Source organism: Electrona antarctica, assembly GCF_951216825.1.
Source record: "Electrona antarctica genome assembly, chromosome: 16".
NCBI lineage: Eukaryota > Metazoa > Chordata > Actinopteri > Myctophiformes > Myctophidae > Electrona > Electrona antarctica.
In genome coordinates this window covers 42,327,970-42,352,923 of record NC_136797.1, presented here as the reverse complement: position 1 = coordinate 42,352,923, position 24,954 = coordinate 42,327,970, and the positions used below count along the sequence as shown (strand labels likewise).

General features: G+C 43.2%; 1 protein-coding gene and 1 long non-coding RNA gene across 3 annotated transcripts; one reads left to right on the top strand and one right to left on the bottom strand.

The window, feature by feature from the left end:
* Window positions 1-12,727: 12,727 nt before the first annotated feature.
* On the bottom strand, window positions 12,728-24,910 carry LOC306939093 (kelch-like protein 23). Of its 2 annotated transcripts, none has more exons than XR_013791828.1 (12): window positions 24,418-24,910; window positions 24,125-24,316; window positions 23,883-24,026; window positions 22,852-22,996; window positions 22,305-22,457; window positions 20,514-20,642; window positions 17,744-17,938; window positions 17,403-17,522; window positions 16,662-16,839; window positions 14,255-14,384; window positions 13,324-13,669; window positions 12,728-13,252 (listed from the first exon to the last, which is right to left on the bottom strand). XR_013791828.1 is itself a non-coding variant. In XM_079523583.1 (12 exons), exons 2-12 carry the CDS (start codon window positions 24,547-24,549, stop codon window positions 13,601-13,603), a joined length of 1,587 nt encoding a protein of 528 aa, XP_079379709.1. In that variant the 5' UTR covers window positions 24,550-24,552; window positions 24,630-24,910; the 3' UTR covers window positions 13,394-13,600. The 2 variants fall into 2 exon arrangements, 1 of the variants encoding a protein (XP_079379709.1); XM_079523583.1 differs by lacking the exon at window positions 12,728-13,252 and having other exon boundaries at window positions 13,394-13,669; window positions 24,418-24,552; window positions 24,630-24,910.
* On the top strand, window positions 21,625-24,325 carry LOC306939098. Its single transcript, XR_013791829.1, has 4 exons — window positions 21,625-22,005; window positions 22,770-22,954; window positions 23,850-24,054; window positions 24,192-24,325. It is a non-coding gene; the product is annotated as an uncharacterized lncRNA (long non-coding RNA).
* Window positions 24,911-24,954: the final 44 nt, after the last annotated feature.

Here is a 24,954-nt window from a genome sequence, read left to right as displayed (position 1 = left end):
ATTCTGCTGTCTAAATTGTAGATTGTACAATTGTCTTGGAACCATTGAACCATTGAGTCCAAAGAACTAGCAAATAGCCAATCTACAAGCTGACAACACACCTCATTGCGAGACATTGACTCCATCGTGTGATGCAGTATGAGGGCTTAAAAACAACATCCTCTATTCAAATGGCCTTGCGGTTGGACGGTGGACAGTGGGCGTCGCATCACAGACGTATTGTCTGCACGCCAGTTTATCCTGGGCACATATTTATACAGTAAACCATGCTGGTGTTACTGATGATGTCATAAACGGGTGGGGCATGCATTCCCAACGTGCATTGTTCCCGGCCTGTGTCGTTCCTGATTAGGCTTTTCTGGTGCCTGTTTAAAACTGTACAAGTCTGGCCCAGGCGGTGGCGTAACCGTCTGGGCACCCGACTGGTAATCCAGTCGCAGTGTGCCGCGTTTTCGACTCCCGAGCCCGACACGGCCTTTACTGCATGTCTTCCCCCATCTCTCTCCCGTTTCCTGTCAGCCTACTGTCTGTCCCTTCAAAAACCAATAAAAGGCGTAAGCGGCAAAAAAATATCTTAAAAAAAAAAAAAAAAAAAGTCTTTTACACACATGCATGCTGTGTGGAATGTTGTAGATCGGTGATCCGTGGCCCACTTACAATATCCTCACGAACCCACCTCAAATAATGAAGATTTGAATGACATAATACTAAATAACTACGTTGGTTCCGTTGATCAAAGCAGCAAAAACACGGCAGCCGAATGTTATGTGGTCAGATGGGTTCAAGTGGACCCTGATTCAGAAAAGGTTGAGAACCACTCTTTTTGCGACGGTAGGTCGCAATTACTATAAAAACCTGCATCTCGTTAGTCACCCGACGACCCTATATATGGTCACGCCTGTGACATCACACCTCCATATATGGTCACACCTCGTGACATCACGCCTCGTGACACGTTACGCCATCATATATGGCCATCTCCATATATGAAGATCACGACACTGACCTCATCCAACCCTGGATAACCATACATGGAGAAGACTAGATCATCACCTAGATCTGCATATATGGAGCCAGCCAGCTACATCTGACCTCAAACCTAAAACCCTTAGATCTCCATATATGTGACCAAATTTGACTGAGGGACTGCCATTGAATATTTTTGAATTTTTCTTTTTACATGTCATATGAAAACAGGGAATCATAGCTTCAACATATTGGACATATTGGTTGTTCAGTTTGACCCACCAGTTTTGGAGATATGGCTTATAGAGTAATGTCTTGCAGAAAACAGGCTTGAAAGGTTCACTTCTGTGGTCTCTACTCTCTAACATTACACCTAGCTACATGTTTAAGCATTTATTTCATATTTACATGTCGATTTCAGCTCTGACACTTATTTCAGACATACTCTAGTATGTGAAGAGTCTTCCTGTGCTATCAACTCATTTTGGGGGGGGGGAAAAAAGTTTTTCTCCTCTGGTGAAAAGCTGGAATTTGCGCGATGGCAGGCTCTCAGTCAAATCTGGTCACATTATGGAGCTGACCTGTTCTGACATTTCATACAGTATGTTGATCTTCCCTATACCCGTCCTTCCTGTTCTGACCTCATCAAACCCTGTACATTCAAGACACGCTCCATATATGGCCACTGTTGGCCAGTACAGAATTCATTCCAAATGTTGATCTGGTGTGGCAGCGGTGGCCGAACGGATTGCGGAGCGGTCTTGATACCGGAAGGTCGCCAGTTCGAATCAGCGGTCCGACACATTAAAATTACCACCGCTGAAGTGCCCTTGAACAAGGCATTGAACCACTACGATGAAATGTGTTCTATGAGCAGGGCCTGGCTGGAAACAAGTTCTTGAGCTTAGCCCAGATACCCTGGGTAAATATAGTAATTATTTAATTTCACCCCCCCATGCCAAAGCGCCAGCGTTCGCCCAGCAGTCTGCCGTCTGCCGCCACCCAGGCGGATGCGTGCACACGACCTCGCTTCTCTTACTGTTAAGTTATAATGCCACGTGGGTGTTGGCATGTGTCTTAGTGTGTGCGTGTGCGTGTGCGCGTGCGTGCATGTGTGTGTGTGTGTGTGTGTGTGTGTGTGTGTGTGCGCGCGCATGGCTGCGTGCGTGTCACATTGACCACCCCAGTGATGCAAGCAGCCCGGTGGCTGACGTCATTATATGTGGTAAATTAGTAGGCATTTTATAAAAGGTTTATTTCAGCTCTTGATTACAAACAGAGTGACAACATATTTCTTTGCTATCATTGACTCTAAGCACTTTAATTACACTTGAGGAGGGGGTTGACAATAATTACAGTACAGCAAACTGCATAGCATGGTTAGTAACTGTGTGTGTGTGCGTGCGTGCGTGCGTGCGTGCGTGCGTGCGTGCGTGCGTGCACTTCTATTACTGTACTTGTCAGGGCAAAATGTCCCACAAGGATGGTAGAATTTGAAAAGTAGACATTTGGGAGGACTGGAGAAATGCTTCTTTTATGGTTTAGGGTTATATATATTTTCTTGAGTTACAATTAGGACAATATTCAGGTTTGGGATTAAGGATTATATTCCCAGCATTTAGAGGTTAGGTTTAGGGGTTCGGGTTAGAGTTATGCCATGATTGTGCGCCAGTGTGTCACGCACCGCCAATAATAGCCAATCTACAAGCTCATGCGACCCACTGTGAGCTTGTAGATCTGCTTTTGTTTGGTTATAAATTGGTGATGTCATTAAGACATGTGAATCCCTTGACTCCTTCAAAACCACTCTCAAAGGGCACCTACGGACGGCTGCCATTCGAAACTGGTCCCACCCCCACCCCCTTTTCCCCTCAATGTATAAAACATGGGAAAAACATTATGTTTTCCCCCTTTTATGATGATTTCTTGTTTTGTTGTTTATATAGAAGTGTATATTTGTACATCTCTAAATGTTCTGATGAATTTAAATGGTGGACCCTATTGTAAACAAGTGTAATGCTTTATGATGTCGTCCAAAGTTAACAGTTTTTGTATTGAGTTTTGCTTTCGTTTGAAATGCATACTGTTAATCAATCAATCAATCAATCAATCAATCAATCAATGTCCCTTAGGTGACCGTCAATGGAAACTCTGTCTCGTATAGTTCAGAGGAAAAAGTGCACGCAGCGATCTTATTGTTCTGCAGTGCAGAGTCACATTTTGTCAAGAGTGTCGTTTCCTTGACCCTCTTCCTCCGGACGCAGCTAGCCGCCGTTTCCTCCTCGCACATCAAGGAAACTCTTATAGGTTTCCTGTGTGTGTCACAGTTAATACAACCCAGGGGGGGGGACGACGACGACGACATAAAGACTTGCTGGCTTGATGACAGGACATCCCCCTCATCGCTTCACTGTTGTCGTTGCACCCCCGGCCCCACCACCACACACACACACAACACAACAACACACGCACGCACAGAGCCATACACAGACTTCATCTCTGTAATTTTGGTGACTCCAGTTCTTCTAGATGCTGGGTGTAGTCTACACAACCCCCCCCCCCACACACACACACACACACACACACACACACACACACACACACACACACACACACACACACACACACACACACACACACACACACACACACACACACACACACACACACACACACACACACACACACACACACCCCCTGTCTCTACAGTCTACTACAGTGTCATTTTGGTGAGCCCAGATAAGGGTGTAACCTATTTCTGGTAAAGCCAGAGAACTTGTTTCCAGCCAGGCCCTGCTCATAGAACACATTTAATCGTAGTGGTTCAATGCCTTGTTCAAGGGCACTTCAGCGGTGGTAATTTTAACATGTCGGGCCGCTGATTCGAACTGGCGACCTTCCGGTATCAAGACCGCTCTGCAATCCGTTCGGCCACCGCTGCCAGTCAATAAAGTCAGTGACTTTATTGTTCGGCCTCATAAACTGGCTTGCAGCTGTATAAAGAATGGCTTGTTAACCCAGCTGGAAACTTTACTTCCCCTTTCCGTTAATTGCCATTAGTGCCATACTTGATCCACTCAAAATGAGCATTTGTGCCTGTCGTAGACATGCGCAAAGCAAGTTCAGTCAGGGAACCTCAGTGCAGTTGCTGCCGGCCGTTAATTGGGCCACCTCAGCATCACGCTCTTTCACATGATTCACTCAGCCAATCACACTCTCACTCCATCTTCATACCGGCTACTTTAACCGGAGGTTTGCATTCCTCCTCCTGCTTGCTTGCTCGCTGCTGCTACCGTATACCTGCGCGCTGCAGTATACAACCTTGCTTGCTGCTGCTGTATCAGCGTGCCGCTGTATACAAACCTGCTGCGCACCCACCTCCACCCCAGCTACCACCTGTCGTTTTGGATCTACTGTTTAGGTACGGGGGATTCGGAGACCCATGGTCGGGACTGATGCGCTTGAACTGAGTACCTAAAAAGCAGATCCAATACATCGCCAAACCATAATAAATATACTGTATTGCTCATCTATATTCAATAAATATATATTACATCCTTCTTGAGTTGTCTGACTGAACCATCAGTCAATGAGTCATGATCAAAACCTGTTCCCCTGATCATTTCTTCACCATTAAGGCCCTGGACGGAGGTCAATCAAAAGACGGAACATTAATCATTCCATAACCGAGCGCACCGCTCCACAGGCTGGGGGCGCCAAACATTCAAAGTCATGTCCGGTTTGGGATGTCCAAAGTGGTCCCCCTCCATTTTAACCCATTTAGACCTGAGGACGCATCTGTGTCATATTATAGCTTTTAATGGATGGGAGGGAAAATCTTAAAAGGTGACTAACTCTTGATCTAAATCAATGCTTCCAACTCTAATCACAGACTATGTTTTTGACGGCCCGTCGCGGTCCCGTCACTAGTTGCGTTAGAAGTAATCATATACCTCCCGTTGTTGTCGATCCCCTCTGGGGTGTTTTGGCTACATCTAGCTACATCAGCTATACATCCATGATGGCGCCTTGTGCACCTTATAAGAAAAAGTCCTTCTGCACACCTACAATGGACAGGTGCGTCGGATAACTGGAACTGAGAAGTAGAGAAAAACGAATCCTGCACACTGTCTTCACTTGATCGTTTCGGTCGTCAGACCTTCATCAGGCATCTGATGAAGCCTGATGAAGGTCTGACGACCGAAACGTTGCTCAATAAATCTAACTCAAGTGAATAATGTTTTCTCTACGCCTTGAAATGGGCTCCGAAGCTGCTAATCGCTGGGGGCGCCGATTTACTGGTTCCAACTACATCAGGGCATTCAAGGTGTTTAACAGCAAACCTCTGCCCTTTCTGAAGTTTATAAACAGGCTGTGGATTTGAATAGGTGAGGCCAGCAATGACCTCCAACAATGACCTTTAAACAGTTTAAATGACATAGAAATGCATTTAAATGCATGTTTAAAGACATGCAGATGAAAATACAGATGTATCAAAGGGATACAAGGAGAGAGAGTTGTCCTTGAACACCTTGTCCAGGTACCGGGTCAAAGCTCAGTCCTCCCTCATCACTTCGTCTTTCTCCAATCTCCACACTACAACAAACATGGAATTCAACCCACCAGTGGTGGAAAAAGTACTCACATTTTTTTACTTAAGTAAAAGTATCAATATTGTAATGTAGAAATACTTGACAAGTACAAGTACAAAAGAAAAAAGCACTCATTATGCAGAATGTCCAATTTCACAAGTTTTCAAATAAATAAATAAAATGTTTAGTATATTGTATATTGTGAGCTTGTAGATCGTCTATTTTGAAACGACCGAAATGTATATAGGGCTGAACTGGTTACTGGTAATAATAATCAAAATCTAGTAACTAGTAGTAGTAACTAAAGTTTTCAAATAATTGTAGTGGAGTAAAAGTACAATATATTTAAGTGCTGAAAGTACTGAAAAACTGAAAAAAAGTACTTGAGTAAATGTAACTGCACCAACTTCTTCCTGGTCACCATATGCCACTTCTAATGAAACTGTCACCTGTCAAAAGTTGCTATTTCTATATCTGCACAGTGCATTGTGCTCTGCAAATGTGGAGGAAAGTGCTGAATATTCAAAGTGGCACTACTGTGTAGTGTGTTTTGGCCAAGTACAGGAAACGTCTCATGATGTTGTGCTATGACATGCAGGACCTTGTTTCCTGCACTTTTACACGCAGTGTCAGTAGAGCTGTACACTGTGCTCTGTAACAGGTCCGGATCAGACACTGTGTCAGTAGAGCTGTACACAGTGCTCTGTAACAGGTCCGGATCAGACACTGTGTCAGTAGAGCTGTACACAGTGCTCTGTAACAGGTCCGGATCAGACACTGTGTCAATAGAGCTGTACACAGTGCTCTGTAACAGGTCCGGATCAGACACTGTGTCAGTAGACCTGTACACAGTGCTCTGTAACAGGTCCGGATCAGACACTGTGTCAGTAGAGCTGTACACAGTGCTCTGTAACAGGTCCGGATCAGACACTGTGTCAGTAGACCTGTACACAGTGCTCTGCAACAGGTCCGGATCAGACACTGTGTCAGTAGACCTGTACACAGTGCTCTGTAACAGGTCCGGATCAGACACTGTGTCAGTAGACCTGTACACAGTGCTCTGTAACAGGTCCGGATCAGACACTGTGTCAGTAGAGCTGTACACAGTGCTCTGTAACAGGTCCGGATCAGACACTGTGTCAGTAGACCTGTACACATGTAGTGCTCTGTAACAGGTCCGGATCAGACACTGTGTCAGTAGAGCTGTACACAGTGCTCTGTAACAGGTCCAGATCAGACACTGTCAGTAGACCTGTACACAGTGCTCTGTAACAGGTCCAGATCAGACACTGTGTCAGTAGACCTGTACACAGTGCTCTGTAACAGGTCCAGATCAGACACTGTGTCAGTAGACCTGTACACAGTGCTCTGTAACAGGTCCGGATCAGACACTGTGTCAGTAGACCTGTATACACAGTGCTCTGTAACTGGTCCGGATCAGACACATTGCATTCTGCTCACGTTTAGGGCAGCGGTTCTCAACCGGTGGGCCGTGAGCATAATCATTGCAGGTGGGCCTCCAAAAGAATTGGTAAGACATTAAGCAAGGGATAATGTATGACGCGGCGGTATAGTTGTTGAAAAATAATGACCGACAGGATGTTTAAACACCGAGACGAAGTCGAGTTGAAGGGCACTGTTAAACACTGCTACACTCCTTCATAAAGGTCATTGCTCACTAGAGGAGATCTCAGGTCTCAGGGTCAGTTTCACTTTTAGATGTTGTGGTTTGGACCAGGAAGTGTGTGCAACAAGACCATGTGACAATGAATGAGTCACCCAGAGTCTCTCTGAGGTGAGATCATGCACACTCTCTGCCTTCTCTGAGGAGAGATGGTTGCCAACGGTCCCTTGAAATAAGGAATCGTCCCATATTTGGAAACTAGGGGCCCTATTATGCGTGTCTTAAGTACCAGGTCTTATGACTTAACTTAAGACCTGGAGGCGTGGTCAATGCTGTTTGGCCACTCAGAATAGCCAAATGGCATTGATCACGCCTCCAGGTCTTAAGTTAAGTAATAAGACCTGGTACTTAAGACATGCATAATAGGGCCCTAGATGTGTCCGTTTAATTGAACTGACACGCTTTGTTCCTTATTTTTGGGAATCAATCGATGACACAAATCTTACAAGTTCAAACGGCTCATATACATAATACTATCATACAGGTAAGGTTGTCTGTCAACCACTCTAGATTTAGTAAACTGAACCCAATGATGCCGGGGGTTCAAGTGCTTAATATAATATACTAATATAATAACACCTGTACATCATATACAGTGAGATTTGACCTTTTTCTGGTTGTCCCTATATTTTTGTTTGAAATAAGGGACTCCGGTCTGGTTGTCCCTTATTTGAATTTCAGATAGTTGGCAACCCCTTAGCCACACGGGAAATTCACTTTCAGCTTACCCCAGCTGCTGACAGCTCAGATGGATATGATATGGTCACTCAGGGGAGAGCAGAAGGGGTTCCAACACATAGTAGAGGCCGGGCAGCCAAACGGGGACCTTCTGTTTACCCAGACGGCCTCTCCAACCAATCAGATACGGCCGTTTAGGCTTCTGTGGACAGAAATATGATACTATTTCAGTTCAACGGCATATTGCACATATTGCAGTATTGGTACTTATACGTACAAAATGTGAGTACCTTTTCCACCACTGCCATTAGCTACTACTTTACCAGCAACTACTTCCCTCTTGAACACTTTAAACTCCCTATACTTAGTAAACAAATACTACACCAAATATCTTCGCCAGAAATAGCAGATATATAAGTTCACAAGCTGTGAGCTTCTAGATCGGCTAATTTCTGCTTAACCCATTTAGGTCAGGAACGCATCTGTGTCGCCTTAGCATTTAATCACTTTAACCATTATTTTTAACTTTAGCTGTAGAGTGCCACGCTACAAGCTTGTAGATCTGCTATTTTTTTGAGTGGTGCAAACCACTCCAACAACTGGCTTTGTACCCGTGTACCCGTGTTCCCGTGTTTGTTCGTACCAAAAAAATCACACCCGTGTGAACTGAGTGGTGTAAGGTCTTATATAGACTGATCAGCTGTGGTCTGACGTAATGTCTGACGTAATGAAATCACACCCGTGTGAACTGGGTGACCATAGCAACCATGCTCATTTTTTGGTACGAACAGACAGACAGACAAACTAACAAAGCCAGTTGTAGGAGTTGTTTACACCACTCAAAAATGAGCATGGTTGCTATGGTTAGTATGTGACGTCACTGACATAGCTGATCAGACTATATAAGACCTTGCACCTGTGAACTGAGTGATTGAATGCTATTTTTTCAAATGTTTTTCACCTATGACAATAATCCATTACATTTAGTTCGATTAGCTGCACCCACACAATATATATTCAGCACGGATACAAGCTTTCTGCATGACCAGCTGCAAAAATATATTTTTTTAAACACTCAGTTTTAAACGTGAAGACGCGTGCAAATCTTTGAATTTATATTGTATTCTTACACAGCGAAAGTTTTATCTCAAATCTTTGCTTCTGGGACGTCCCTGAAACAACATGAGATGGGGGTCGGCGGCCAATTACATATATTTTTTGGGGCTCCTTGACATGAAATAGTTTGAGAACCACTGATATAGCAACATAGGTTTTTCAGAAACTGTCAGGATTTAGAAGACATTATTTTGTAGAATCCCCCCCACTCCAGAACAGGGAGGTTAAGCGGTTGACGACAGACAGTTTGGTTTCACTCTCTCATTTCACGTGGCGGTTTAAGAACCACGTCTATTTCAGCCCACAACACAGACTGACACGAGGGCAGTGACACCGGGTTCTCCGTGTCCCACACGTTATTCTGCGGAGAGCTGTAATCTTGTGGTTGTCCTGCCTAGAGATCCATGTGGGAGGAACATTTAGAAAAGCATTCATGCATTCTGCAAAAGCAATCTGGTTTCACAGGATTAAATGATAGAAGCCTCCGTTGTTGTTGGGAAGGATTCGTGGAGGGAGGGTCCTAATAGGTTGATGAGCTCCGGAAGATTTGATTCGGTTCTCTTCTGTTCTGCTCTATGGTGGAAAGCAACTAAGTACATAAGTTCTGTACTTTTTACAGTACAGTTTTGAGGTTATTTTGTTTTATTTGAACACTTCAAATGTACAATACTTTTAGCTAGGTAACATTTTTAATACAGGACATTTGCAATAGAGTAGTTCTACGTTTGCTACGTTTACTACTTACTACTGTAATTGAATAGCAGTTAACACATAAGAAGCCGGATTCTTCTTTTCTGATTAATAAAAGTTATGTAACTTTTTTACTGTAATATCTGTTAAATAAACCCTTCTTGAGGCTATGTATTCCGGGCGTTTCTTTATGAGCTTGGAAGACGGGTACTCCCATTCACGCATGTTAATTTCTCTTTCCTAGAATAGATGATTCACTAAGGGAGAAATGTTTGGTCTTTTATGCATGGGTGGACTTCTGTGTGTGTGCGTGTGCGTGTGTGTGTGTGCGTGCGTGCGTGCGTGCGTGTGTGCGTGCGTGTGTGCGTGCGTCAGGCTGATTGAATGCTATTTTTTCAAATGTTTTTCACCTATGACAATAATCCATTACATTTAGTTCGATTAGCTGCACCCACACAATATATATTCAGCGCGGATACAAGCTTTCTGCATGACCAGCTGCAAAAATATTTTTTATGCATTGCTCTTGACCTCACAGACATGTAAACTGGACGTGTAAGAACATACGTACAGTGGCGACGTCTCCCTGGGTCAGGCCTCTCTCCTCCTGTGGGTCTTGCTGCCTCACATTGTCCACCTCCAGTGGAACGTTTGGGTGGTGAAGCTCTTCTGTCTCACGGTGCAGTTTGACAAGTGTTCTTCTTGGTCACCAGGTGCTGCTTGTTATGTCCTGCATCCACTGCGTACAACAAAAATAATAAAGAATATAGCAACAGCATTTTTCTAATTGCCCAGATCTGTAGGTGTTGCTGGACATTAAAACCAGGAAATCATCTGTGTCATTTTAAATGTTTTGCTATATTAGCAAGTAGCAACATTAAGTCTATAGTCCAGTGGTGGTTCTCAAAGTGTGGTCCCGGGGACCTCCCAGGGGTCCGAGGAGGGGCACCACAGGGTCCCCAGCAAAATGTGTTACCGTGGCTATTTAAAAATAACCAATATAAAAGTTTATATATCTGAAATAATTTTGAAAATTTTAGAAACATCTTGAATGTGAGTTTTGAGTGGTGCAACCATCCTTGGCTGGCTGGCTATGTCCGTCCCTGGCTGGCTGGCTGGCTGTGTCCGTCCCTGGCTGGCTGGCTGTGTCCGTCCCTGGCTGGCTGGCTAGCTCATGGGTCTGTCCGTGCACGAAAATTGCATTTGGTTTGTTTGCACAACCAAGTGCAAACAAACCGGGGACCCCCACACGGTAACTCTGTCATTTCTCAACCGTTTCGGACGCGGGGTGGCTTGCCGGCACCCTGGCCACGTTCTTGTGGGTCTGGAACTTCTGGGGACCCCCCCGGGGACCACCACACAGAGTTGCACCACTCACTGCACATGTTTTTTTAACACAAATCTTCTGTTCTAGGGGTCGCTGGCTATAGACGGCAAAGGAATTCTCATTTCTCAGACTTATTAGATAATGCTAGAGATCAACTACTACTAGCATATCTAAAAATGTTCTTGGGGTCCCAAAATATAGGCCACATCATCCAATGTGGGTTGGGGCCTTGAACTTAATAAAAAGTTGTACTGATCTTCAGAGATTCAACTTTTAGTGAATTACATCATGATCAGATTGTCTCAAAATATGCTGAAGATAACAATATATCTGCTGCTACTGGTGTTGTACAGTATTTAATCAATCAGTGACAATCACTAAATAAAAAAGGTAAATTGACTATTGACCACAAGTAACTCTTAAAGTGTACCAATGTAAATCAAATGGATCCATTAGGATTTGGATTACAGTTGTGTACTCTCACTTGGTTACATTTGTAGATACAGATACACTACACTCTTATTGGTAGTTGGCAGTTCCAACTATTCTTATTCTTCTTTATTATTATTATTTTACTTATTTTTGACTAATATCTATCTAGTGCTGCGGTCCATAGCATATGGACCAGAGCTATTAGAGTGCCAACTTGGCAGCCAACACTTAGCTCTGACCCATAGCTCTAATTCCAATGCAAAGGCATTAGAGCTATGGACCAGAGCAGAGCTAGCCAACACTTAGCTCTGGTCCTTAGCTCTAATGCATTCAGCAAAGGGCATTAGGGCTATGGACCAGAGCTAGTCAACACTGAACACTTGGAGAAGTTGGAGGACGTCCTAATAAGATAGATGTACATGTAATTACTTCCCTAACTCACCATGGTGGGCCCACGTGTAGACTTATTTTCATTTGTGTGGTTTATTATTGATTGTTTTGTATATGTTTACCTGTTTCAGGCTGTTTGCATTTGGACTGGACAGCTGTCCACTCCAAATGTGTTCTTGAATCCTCAACACAGTGACGGTGTCACACTCGCATTCTGCCGTGCTCCACCTTATTTAACGACAACTATACTTTTGGAGTCTTCTCACAACAAACGCAGCTTCTCGAACTGTACTTGTCAACCAGCAAGGCTGCAGCGACCTCTGCTGGCAGTAACGTTGTGGCGTCAGGCTGTGGAGAATGTGTGGTTTCTATTTACTGATCAACCTCAATATGATTCCCCCTAAAGGTGGATACTTGTTTGACAAGGGGGCTGAGAACTACTTGGGGATAATTGGACACGTCACACGAATGTAGTGTTTGATCTCTGTAATTCTGAACTAAAAGCTTGAAAATACTTTTACATGATTTGTACAAATTCTCAGGTGAAAATACATTTGTGGAAAAATCATTTATTGCTTCTTGCTTGCTTGATATTCTTGATCCTTGAAGTGCACATTTATATCATTTCCCCATTATGCCTATTATGCAGTATGGATTTCATCATCAGTTTAAGCATAAATATGGACATCTGACTTAGCTGAGTCATATGACTGTGAACTTAATAAAATACAACAGCTTTATTTTAAACAAAACCAAACAATGCATTGCATTTTGCTCTGGGATGCTAAATCTGGGATGCTGCCCGACAGCAACGATAGATTGAAATATTAATCATCAGCTTCCTTTTGTCTCGCTTTTTCTGAAAGGGGGATTGCCACTCTCTAGTGTTCACATTTAGCCTCAAATTCAGTTCTTTCATTTTCTAAAAAAAAAAGTTCTTTCAAATCAGTGCCGAGTGCATCTCAATCTATGTCCATCCACATCCACATGTGACACGTGTCTATAACATGTGTTGTCTGCAACCATACATTAATTAGAACTGTGTCCCTATTTTGTACATGTCATTATAGGCAAACATTTAATTTTAAAAAAGCATTGAAATGTCTTCTAAAAAATCGCAAATCTACAAGCTCATGGCTATTTTCCCATTTGTTTTAAAAACAAAAGGGCTTCTTTAAGTGGTCACTTTTTTCCCCACCCTCAGATTTTTTCTGAAAGCACGCCTCTGCAGTGGTAGTCTCTGTAGCATGTTGTGCAAGTGTAGTAGGTCAGGGGTTCTCAACCCGTGGGTCGCGACCCCTCGGGGGGTCGCCAAATTATTTAAGGGGGTCCCCAAATTATTTTTTAAAAAAAAGAAAAAAATAGCAGACCTACAAGCTCGTAGCGCGCCACTCGGTGGCGCGCTATGAGCTTGTAGATCTGCTATTTTTAAATAGCTAAATTATAACAATGCTTAAAACACCAAAAGGGGTTCCCGCCCAAAATGGTTTAAGGTTATTGTAGCAGTCAATTTATATTGGGGGTCGGGAGGGGGCGGGGCGGGGGTCCCGAGACGTTGCCAAAGCATTTTCGGGGGTCCCCGGCCAAAAACGTTGAGAACCCCTGTAGTAGGTGTACTCAGATTCCTCTGCAGTGGCAGTGTCTGTAGCATGTTGTGCAGGCCAGGGGCACTCAGACTCCAGGCCGTGTTTTCCAACCTGCTCCAGCCTCCAGTGGGTTCCCAAATCACGAGTCTGTGGCTGCCTCTGTGGATGCTGATGTTGCCTTCTGTCCTCGGCACTCTGTACTCTCCTCCTACAATAATGTTCAACAATATAGTTGAGCGTTTATACGTACACGTTTATAATAGTGTTCATTTATATGTTTGTAACTCAGATAGTCGTGAAATCCAATGTGAAACAATGATGCAAAGCGTCAGATTTACAAGCTCAAAACGCATCGTGGCTTGTGGATCTGCTACTTTTGATGCTTTTGTGTGACGCGTAGTATGATGAAGTAGGGCATTAATTTACGAAGAAAAAAAAGAAAAGTTAGAATATGGAGATAGCAACGATATACAGTATTAACCACTTAAACTCTATATTCTTATTTGACCACTTATTTGCGTCCCCCGTGGGTCTACACCTCCTCCTTTTTTCTCCTCTGCAGTAAATATTAAATAATAAATATCTTTGTTGAAAATATTTTCTCTTTTACATAAATCTTCTCTCCTGCGTTACATACAAAAACTACTACAACTGCTATAATACATTCCACAGTCAAGTCCTGTTAATGTATCCATTTGTAAGAGTGTACAAATTGTACAGCATGCACATATTGTACACTCTCAGAGTTAATTTATACAGCCAAACTAACTCAGGATTTTACAGCATGTCTTACCTGATGCGCATTCTTCCTCATTGTGAGAGAGAGACAGCTGAACAGGTTGATACCGGTGGGCATCTCCCCTACGATTTCCCACGAGTCTGTGGCTTCACTGTACCGTTCGATGGTACGGTGGAGGGTATACCTACATGAAGACAGACCAGAAGTAGCAGTCAAGTATACATAGAGTAAGTACAGTTTTGAGGTACTTTTACAAGACTTAAATATTCCCCTTTTTTATACATTTATACTACTTCACTACAGCTCTGAGGCAAATATTGTACATTTTACTCCACAATTATTTGAGATTGTTAGTTACATGATACTTTGCAGATTGATAGGTTATTATTACCAAAAATAGAACATAGATTAACCAATTAGGCCAAATACTTTGCCGATAAACTGCCAATCTACTTGTTTATGTATTATTACTTTGGTACTGTAAATATATATTTTCTTTTTATCCCACGATTTTTTTGTAATCCACTTTTTTCACCCAGTGTCAATTGTCTAGACTAGAGACTACACTCCCTCTGCCAACCTGGGGAGAGCAACGGACTGACCTCATGCTTCCTTCCATGCATGAGGAGTCCATGACGCTTCTTTTCACCTGACAGGGGAGTTTCCCGGTTGGACTTAACGGGTGGAAAGAACACGTTATTCCAACCAGTTCCTTTCCCCTCCACCAGGTGTCCCGGCTGGCCAGGAAGAGGCAGTTACATGTTTTTTGTGAGGGTAGGCCTACCTACCCTATAGGCTACATGGGGAGAACTAGCCCCATATGTGCCCTCTCCCTACGCTCATTCTGTAGCTCCGAGATGAGGTCACACACAGGGCCCCTCCCACCCCGTTCAGAAACGGCGCATGTTTCCACAATTCCACGATTCTTACCTTTTCTAAACAATTAATCAAAAACGTGAAGTGGTGTGAAGGGTTTACACTAATTCAACGTCAACAACGGCAAAGAAAATCCAACTTTAAACGGTTACACGAGCGTCTAGCGGTTGTTTAGCATGTTTTTCAAGGAAGTTGAAAAGCTTTAGCGCCTCCCCGGCGCCTCCCCTGGTCGAAAATTTCCAACTGACTTCAGTTCACTCGACATGCACGCGCACACGCACAAATCCCTTGATAAACATGGAAGCGGCTGACTAAACCAACCGCTGTAACGCTCGTAACCGTTTAAAGTTGGATTTTCTTTGCCGTTGTTGACGTTGAATTAGTGTAAACCCTTCACACCACTTCACGTTTTTGATTAATTGTTTAGAAAAAGGTAAGAATCGTGGAATAAGCCTATCTCACAGAATTTCCCCGCCCCCCTAAATACGCCCCCTTTCGGGGTTAGTGGTGATAGCGTGACGTCACTCCATAGACACTACATGTTAACCGAGGTAATTTAAGAAGTCTACAACTTTTGTTTTCTCAAGGTAAGGTTTGTTCTATCTGTTCGACCTGATTTACCATCTTGTTTGCTTCATAATAATATTGGTCTGTCACATTTTTACATTAGAAAATGTACTTAGATTCTCCAGAGAAAAAAACGTGTAAATGCTCATGTTAAAGACACCACTATTTACCGGAAGTGGGCGTGGAAAGCGGGCTGTGAGATAGGCCTATTGTGGAAACATGCGCCGTTTCTGAACGGGGTGGGAGGGGCCCTGTGTGTGACCTCATCTCGGAGCTACAGAATGAGCGTAGGGAGAGGGCACATATGGGGCTAGGGGAGAACATGCAAACTCCACACAGAAAGGCACTTTTGATGCCAATATGTTGGTACTTTTATGCAAGTCAAATTGTGAATACAGGACTTTTACTTTACTAACAGTGTATTTCCATATTGTGCTATTTTTGAGTGGTGCAACCACTCCATTACACAGCTATGTGTCCCTGGGTCTGTCTGTCCCTGGGTCTGTCTGTCTGTCTGTCTGTCCAAGCACGGAAATAGCGTGGTTAGTTTTCACCATTTCTCAACCGTTTCGGACGCGGGGCGGCTTGCCGGAAACGGCCCGTGACCGCCCCCCTGGTCGCATTCCTGGGGGTCTGGATGTTCCAGGGACCACTCAGGGATCCCCACACGGTAACTCTGTCATTTCTCGACCGTTTCGGACACGGGCGGCTCGCCGGAACCAGGCCAGCCCCCTGGGAACATTCCTGGTGGTCAGGATGTTCCGGGGACCCCCAGGGACCCCCACATGGTAACTCTGTCCTTTCTCGACCGTTTCGGACGCGGGGCGGCTCGCCGGAACCGGGCCGGCACCCTGGCCGCGTTCCTGTGGGTCTGGAACTTCCGCGGGGCTCCTGGGGACCCCCACACGGAGTTGCACCACTCACTTCACACGGGAGTGATTTTTACTTAAGTAAAACAACCACCACTTGGTGTGAACAAGCAGCCACCTATTTTAATGGGTTCCATGGAGCATCTTACCAGACATCGTGAGTGGGACGCGGACATTCCGCCCCTTCTAGTACATAGATCTTTCCGTCCACCACAGCCACGCCAGGCCCGTAGTGTTCCATGTTTGTGGAGGCACACATAGTCCACTCGTCAGTCTCTGGGTTGTAGCACTCCACGTCGTCTGCAAAGCCATATAAAGGCAGACCGCCTAGAGATAAACAGGAAGTAACAGGATAGTAACTATTAGTGGGCTCTGTTATGCAGTATTGATTTAGATTTTTGACACTTGCTGAAAATAGCAGATCTACAAGCTCACAGCACGTCGCGTGTTGTGAGCTTGTAGATCTGCTATTTTCAGCATGTGTAAAATGACTTATACTGGATCTCTTGTCCACTAGTCCCTTCCTATCATTTTAGTCTAGTTTTTATTTGTTTGACAGAATTGTCAATACAGTATCTTTAGTCTTAGATTTAGTCATCATAGCTTAGTTTTCATTTAGTTTCCATTTAGTTTTCTGCAGTGTTTTTGTGTATTGCTTTGAAAATGTTGTAATATGTTGTACTGCATCTCAACGACACTGCAAATGAGGGTAACCTCAATGTCTCTCGAGAATAAATAAAGGTTTGAATGAATGAAAAAAAGTGAAACAAAATCGACAAACATTTTTTTGTCATAGTATTAGTTGAAGAAATCAACACAGTACACTACAGTGAAGTTGAACTGAGTCTATTATATGGAACTAAGAGCCATGTAGAACACATATGATATACCTAAAACGTAGATCTTTCCTGTGAGCGTACACACAGGAAACCTTCTACGAGGAACCAGCATAGAAGCAACTTCTGTCCATTTAGATGTTTTCGGGTCGTACTTGTATACCTGACACTCGTCTATGATGGAACCATAGTCCATACCAGCGACAGCCCGGGAAGAGAGAAACATGACAAACAAGTCATTCGTTGTCAATGGGAGAAGGAGAATTGTGTAACAACAAAGGCTTTGCACATGGAATTTTCAGTTAACTGCTATGTTTTTCATATATTACATAAACCACAACCTCATGAAACTCAGCAGGCTGAACCTGCATGTGCATAAACCTGTTGTTACATACCAAGAAAATAGATCAGTCCATCTAGTGCCACCACCGCAGGGTTATTGCACTTGGCACTTATTGGCACTCTGCCGATAGATGCCTCCATAAGCTGCCACGTGTTGGTTTTGGGGTCGTATCTCTCCACTGAGTTCACGTACGTCTTGCCGCTCCAGCCCCCCACCGCAAACACGTAGCCACCCAGCGTCACCAATCCTATGAATCACGTAAGAGAAACAAAAAAAATACCCTGATCATTACAACTGATGACCGTGGTCCTTGGATCAGTGGTTCTCAAAAATGTCATGTCAAGGACCCCCAAATTGACACTTATTATCCCACGGAATCCCCATTTGAAAATATATGCCAGGGACCCCATAAGAGAAGGACCCCAGTTTGACATGCATTAGCTGAATACAGACCCCCATTTAGGCTGAGCTCACACGGTTAATGCAGTGATTTTTGTTGTGAGTGTCATGGCCGCCCCAATGCATTTCCAATGGAGGTCACATGGTCTGTTGTATGGCTTTCAGCTGTGTTTCGACTGTGCCCCTCCCCCTCACACAACACAATGTTGTGTCAAACCATGTGACTCCCATTGGAAATGCATTGGGGCGGCCATGACACTACCCAACGAGCATAGAGCATTGCATTAACCGTGTGAGCTCAGCCTTAAGGGCATTTCTATCACTTTGAGAACCACTGGATAACCAAAGCAACAACCCAAAGTTGTTATTCCAAAACTATAGGTTAAATTGAGTACCACAGACGAAAAACAGTCTAAGTCCAAATTTCATTCTGACTCCTCCACGAAAAGGCCTCGTTGTCCTGAACCCTTATCTATCATTTATACATTATGGATCAATAGTGTGGACTTAGACTGTTTTTCATCTGTGGCATTCAATTGAAGGCCAAAGTCAACTGGGTGGGCCGTGGGGATAATGCAAGTCGGCCTCCAGACACACCTGTGGGAAGTAACTAAGTACATTTACTTAAGTACTATACTTATGTACAATTTTGAGGTATTTGTACTTTACTTGAGTATTTCCAATTGCCAGTACTTTTGCTTCTACTCCATTAAATCTCAGAGGCAAATATTGTACTTTTACTCCATTACATATTTGAAAATGTTGTAGTTACTTTGTAGATTTTGATTATCAAAACATACAGTAACTACTTCAGCCCTGTTACATACTCGAGGATTGTATATTTATATGTATTATATATGAGACCGTGACTATATTTCTATATATTGTATATTATACAAGGGGTATTTATATATATATATATATATTATGTTATACAGTGATTATATTGATACATATAGATATTATAGTATACAGTGATGTGGCATAGTATGGAGTGCTGATTGCAGTTCTCAGTCACAGGTCTGGCTGGTGCTCGGGGGCGGAGACTTACCTTCCACCTGCCCACCTCGTCAACGGGAGCCTATCATTATCAGAAGGCCAGCCAGAGGAAGACTACTTAAGAGCAGCTGTGATGCCAGCTCATTGGCAGTGTGACTCAGTCTGTAATATTGAGAGCACACTGTCCAGGGAGCTGTGTAAACTACACCTTGTATAAACATACACCAGGGTCTCCAGTGTGGAGCACCCTGAGTGTTTATCCGTCTGACCTGTCTCACTGTGGTAACGTTACAAGGAATTATACGTTTGTTGTTCTAAGTGGAAAGGTATGATGTGGAGTGTGGGAGCTTGGTTTTTGTAACAGTTCGTATTTTGTTAGCATTAGAAAGAGTAGAGAGTCTATATAGTTTGATAATTTGTAACCCTTTTTATTTTTGTTGGTTAGGATTAGCTAGAGGGTTCTGTTTGTCTTAGGATAGGTATAGTCTGTTTTGTTGGTTTCTTTGGTTTGCCCCATACCGCCTTTTGGTTTCATTATATAAATTAAATAGTATTTAAGTTCATCCTTGTAACTCGACTTAGTTCGAGAGGGCTCAGCCCCAAACTTTAAGTTGGTTGGAAACCCAGAAAATACCGTTATTAGTCGCTTACAGGTTGTCTAGACAGGGGGTTATATATATATATATATATATATGTGCCCGTATTATATATATATCCTAGCTATACTATTGTACACATTGTATATTATACCACCTGTCTATTGCATGAAATAACCTTATTGAACTGGTGTAAATAAAAGCGAATTCACTTGCCAGCCTTGTTGCGTCCTTTAAGTACCCCTAGATATATGAAGGGAACGTAACAGCCCTATAAATAGCCGATTTACAAGCCGATCTACAAGCACACAATGCTTCGCATTGTGAACTTGTAGATCTGCTATTTTCAAAAGATCTTTATACATTTGAAATGAGTACTTTTGCTTTTGGTACTTTAAGTACATTAAATACGACATTAATACTTTTAATCAAGTACATTTTGAATTCCAGACTTTTACTTATAATGGAGTATTTCTACATTGCAGTATTGATACTTTTACTCAGTAGTATAAAAGAGAGTAATGACACTCCCGTTGACTCTCATTGTAACAATGGAATGCGGAAGTGCTCATTCTATCTCAATGGAATAGTTCCAGCCATAGGAGCAATGTTTGGAACTATCGCCCATAGGCACCCGCTTTGCGGCGAGATCAAAGCGTGTCACCACTCTCTTACTACATTACTCTGCTTTTACTTAAGTAAAACATTTGAGTACTTTTCCACCATACTCTGAAAATGCATGTGCCCCCCACCCGTCGAACACTTCCAAGATTTTCAAGTGGGCCCTGATCCAGAAAGGCTTGAGATATAATAGAGGTATAGTCTTACCAACATCGCTACGGGCCTCATTCATGTGAGCCATCTTCGACCACGTGTCACAGGAAGAGTCATAGCGCCACACCTCGCTGCTTAATGAACCATCAGGGAAGTCTCCTCCGGCCAAATACACAAATGGGCCTGTGGTGTGTCAAATTAAAACCATTTTATGACTTCATTGTTAAAGACATAAAGACTATCGGAGCTCAAAATGCGTTGCCACTATAAGATAATGTGCATAAACAACTTGCAAGGTCTTCACTGATACCAGAATGTGATGTCAAACAACATAACCATCTATCTTCTTATCTATAAATGCACCAAGTCTCTGTGCGTACTTACGTGTGTGTGTGTAAAAGTCGTACACACTTATGTAATCCACGTAACTCGAAAACCGTTCGCCCCACCGACTTCAAATTTGAGACACGCGTTCCACACCACCACATGGAGTGCGTGCCCGGTGTCGAGTCCGTCGGATACACCGTTGTCCAGAACCAGCACAAATGCCTCTATATATATATGGACCTGATCACCCCTATATCTCCATATAGAGCTGGCCTGTACCCTCAGGGTTCCTTGAGGCAGTTCCAAATGGACCCCTTACAGTCTGGTCCATGAGAATTATGGGTGTCCTTGTAATGAAGGAATGAACCACTGCATCATAGGTACTAAGGTACGAAAACTAAAACTAAAACTAAAACTAAGCAATGGTGACTAAAACTATGACTAAATACACTAACAATTTCCTCAATGAATAAAAACACTAAAATGTTAGGGAGGGTGTCACAGGGCAACCCGTGCCCTATATAGCAGTATCTGAACATTTTCAACAGGAGAACTGAGAGTTTTAAAGGTGCGTTTACATTGATTGATTTATTGACACTGTGGGGAAATGTGATTATTTGTGGGGACACCCGTCTCTCCTCTGCAGTGCTGGCAATCCTGTTGATGGGAATGGGCCAAGCACTGTAGAGGAGGGGTGTAGCCTATGTTGTGTTTATATCATTCTTTGACTTTATTATTTGTGAACGAATTGGCACCTGGAGAACATTCTGGAATACAGACTTCAATATGTCTTGATGTAATTGTGTAAAATAACTTATGGGCCTTGGTTAAGTTATAAGAGTTACCAATTAGCAATCAGGTGATGGTTTGCCTCACCTGCTTAAAAGGTGTGCACCAGGTGAAGGCAGGAGTTCAGTCCTTGCTTGAGGCTAGAGTGACAACATCCAGGGGAGAGCTGCAGGGCCGTTGTATTTATAAGGTTTTCCCTGTTTATAGTTTCTTTACCTGGTTTGTTTCATTTTCTTTAGTTTTCAAGTGTTTATTCAGTTCTTATTTTTGAACTATTATTTTGCCTGGGCTACACTGTCTGTGAAATAACCTGCACTGGAGAGGTAAATAAAATACAAAACCTGCATCCTGCATGGGACTGTCAACTTTTTGGAGCCTTGGCCACTCAGCCAACTTTACAGAGGCACTAATGGTGAAGAGATCCAGTAGAGTTAAGACATGTCTTAGTTCTACTTTTATACTATACTACTGAAGCATTATGACTCCATCAAGGCCTGCCAACATAATCTTTAGTCTCGTATGAATGATTGAATGAATGATTTAGTCGACTAAACATTTACGGTGAATTAAATGTGACTAAAACGACATGGATTTGTATTCAAAAGACACATCGACTAAAACATTTACGGTGAATTAAATGTGACTAAAACGACATGGATTTGTATTCAAAAGACTATGAAACTACATCAATGTTTTCTGTCAATAACTGGAGTAGAGGCTGTGTCTCACCTGACACGGCCAGACCATAGTCAATTGCAGCGATGGGCAGACATGCCAGAGTCTTCCATCGCCTGGTCAGGGGATCAAAGCTCTCAATCCTGTGACGCGGCTTATCGCCACCACCAACCCTCTCAGCCACCACTGTCAGGATCACTTCACACACTGTACAGAGGAATAGAATAGCCAGTGAGTTAAGTAGAGTAATGTAGGAGTAATGTAGAGTAATGTGTGTGAGCATATTGTCATAGGCACAATTTAGCAGTCACTGAATTAATTCAGGAGAAAACGGGATATCCAGTATAATGCTTTTAAAGTTTTAACTATGCAAGTATGTATATGCAAAACCTAAATAAATAATGAAGTTACAATAACAATATGAATACCAAACTAAACTAACTATTTTTTTTATCTGAAAATGCTACACCAAAGAAACAAATAGCTAGGCCTATCAATTATTATTTTTCTCTCTGCCAGGAATGTCTTGGCATTGGAAATCCCAACTTGGAAAGCCTTGCTATATCAAGCAACATGCATGCATGTGTGAGGCAGGGGGTACCTGTGGACCAGCGTGGCCTGTGCTCCTTGGCCTCAGAGTCGGAGAGAAACCTGTGGCAGGCCTGGGACTCCAGCACACCCAGAGACGCAGTCACCTCCAGAAGGTAGGAGGGCCTCATATGAGCCAGGCGGATATGCTCCATCACCTTAAAGAACAAATAGAAGACACTGTCTATAACTAGTCCAACTGCATATTGACTGAACAACAACAACGTCATAATCTAACATGGATTTCACCTGCTGAAAGACGAGGTTAGGAATAGGAACTTGTTCACGAATATGCAACATTCATTCATACCCAAAGCAAGGGTTAGTTTTAACCTGCCACAGGTTAGTTGTAACCTGCCACGCATGTCGGGAGCCACAGGTTGGTTTTTCTTTTAACCTGCCGTGCATGTCAGGAGCGAGCAACGGTGGTGTCGAACTAATGCCTGTCGGACTGTTATTATGTCTAACACAATTTAAACGTATGCGCCCCAAGTAAAAGCCCCCCCCCCCCCTCTCTATTTTCTATACTGTACACGTTTTCCCTTTTTTTCTAACCTTGTTTTTGATGCCCTTTTTTCATAGATGTGTATATTTGTATGTCTTTAATGTTTAGATGAATTGAAAATGGAGTACCCGTCTTAGTGCTTTTTCTGGTTTTATCCCTGTAGCAGTTTTTACCTGTACCTTCCTTGGCTTGAACTGTACCCATTCTGCAATCTGTTAATAACATTTTAAATCAATCAAGCACCAGCATGGGCTGGGACCATAGAAAATAGGACAGAACACTGCACTGAGGTTGTCAGCAGCAGAGGGCGCCAGTTTGCTGCCTTTATAGGGATGTTTTGTCTTGTCATATGAAACTGATATCATCACTAGCATTTGATGTGATTATTAATCTTCTGTTGATTGTGATTGATTAATTGCTTCGCCTCATGCATATACTAGCATCGCTTTAAGCTCGCCTTAGCCAGTCACATTGCTTTGACTTCTCCATGGTCTTTCTTTCATCAGGTGACACACTGACAACAGTGAGAAGTGACTGACCTTTTCAAAGCTCTGCCTGTTGGTAGGACACTGCTCTAGCCACAACATGGCAGCCTCAAACACCATCTCCTCATCGGTCACATTGATGTCGTCACTGGCAATAATCTCTGTCAGTTTGTCCACACCGAGAGAGAGGAATTCTTTCTAGGAATATAAAATAAAATAAAATACAGTAAGTAATAAAACACATTTTTAATGAGGAAAAAGCCAACAACTGACAAGTTAGAAACTCAATGTCTGACCTGCTGATAGACGAGGCTGAAGTGTTCCAGAATGTAATCCATGCTGTGTTTCTCCAACATTTTACAGGAGTGGGCCTCAGCAAAGCAGTGAATCCCTACACAGTTCTTTTCATCCATGTGATGCTCCAAGTATTTACAGCAGGCCATATGAACAGCAGTGACCCCCAGCAGGTCTGCTGCTGCTAGAAGGGCCTATAGACCAAATAAACAAAATAGCACTATGGTTTAAAAGCCCCGATATAGGCCATACATGGACGCAATAAATGAAAAAAATAAAAATGATAATACGCTACCTGGACGTTTTCCGTGGAGATGACCACCTTTGAAGTGTAGGCAAAGCTCACCAACTTGTCGAAGATCTGAGGTTCTACACCGAATATGTTGACCTTATCTTGCCTGGACTCCACCATGCCAGTTGTAAACATTGCCTGTGCGGGTTAAAAAGGTGCAAATTCAATTCTGGTCAAACAGAGTCAGGGTGCTGCTATTGTCAATGTTGGCTCACTGTAAACACCAGTGGGTCTCAAAGTGTTCTTGAGTGATGACTCGGCACTGCTGGTCTCAGACAGGAACAAACTGCAGGTTGAAAAGGCCCTCAGCTCTGAACTCGGTAGAATCTGCACCTGGCTCGCTGATTATAACAAACTATCTTTACACCTGCCGTACCAACAGCCATTATAAGACATGTGAATCCCTTGACTCCTTCAAACTGGCCCCCGTAAAGTCTGAGTTTATATTCTATCTGTATTCACATTCATCTACTTGTGTAGTGTCTTTGAGAGCCCTGTGAGGTGCTCTGAACAAGCCAATGAACCAATTGACCAATCAGG

What these genes read in the sequence shown, in the direction of transcription:
- LOC306939093 (XM_079523583.1), bottom strand. Translation starts at nt 24,549, where the DNA reads ATGTTTACAACTGGCATGGTGGAGTCCAGGCAAGATAAGGTCAACATA. An exon ending in TCAGCCTCGTCTATCAGCAG is followed by an intron (nt 24,027 to 24,124) that starts GTCAGACATTGA and finishes TTATATTCCTAG; the next exon opens with AAAGAATTCCTCTCTCTCGG. An exon ending in TGAGGCCCGTAGCGATGTTG is followed by an intron (nt 17,939 to 20,513) that starts GTAAGACTATAC and finishes CGTGATTCATAG; the next exon opens with GATTGGTGACGCTGGGTGGC.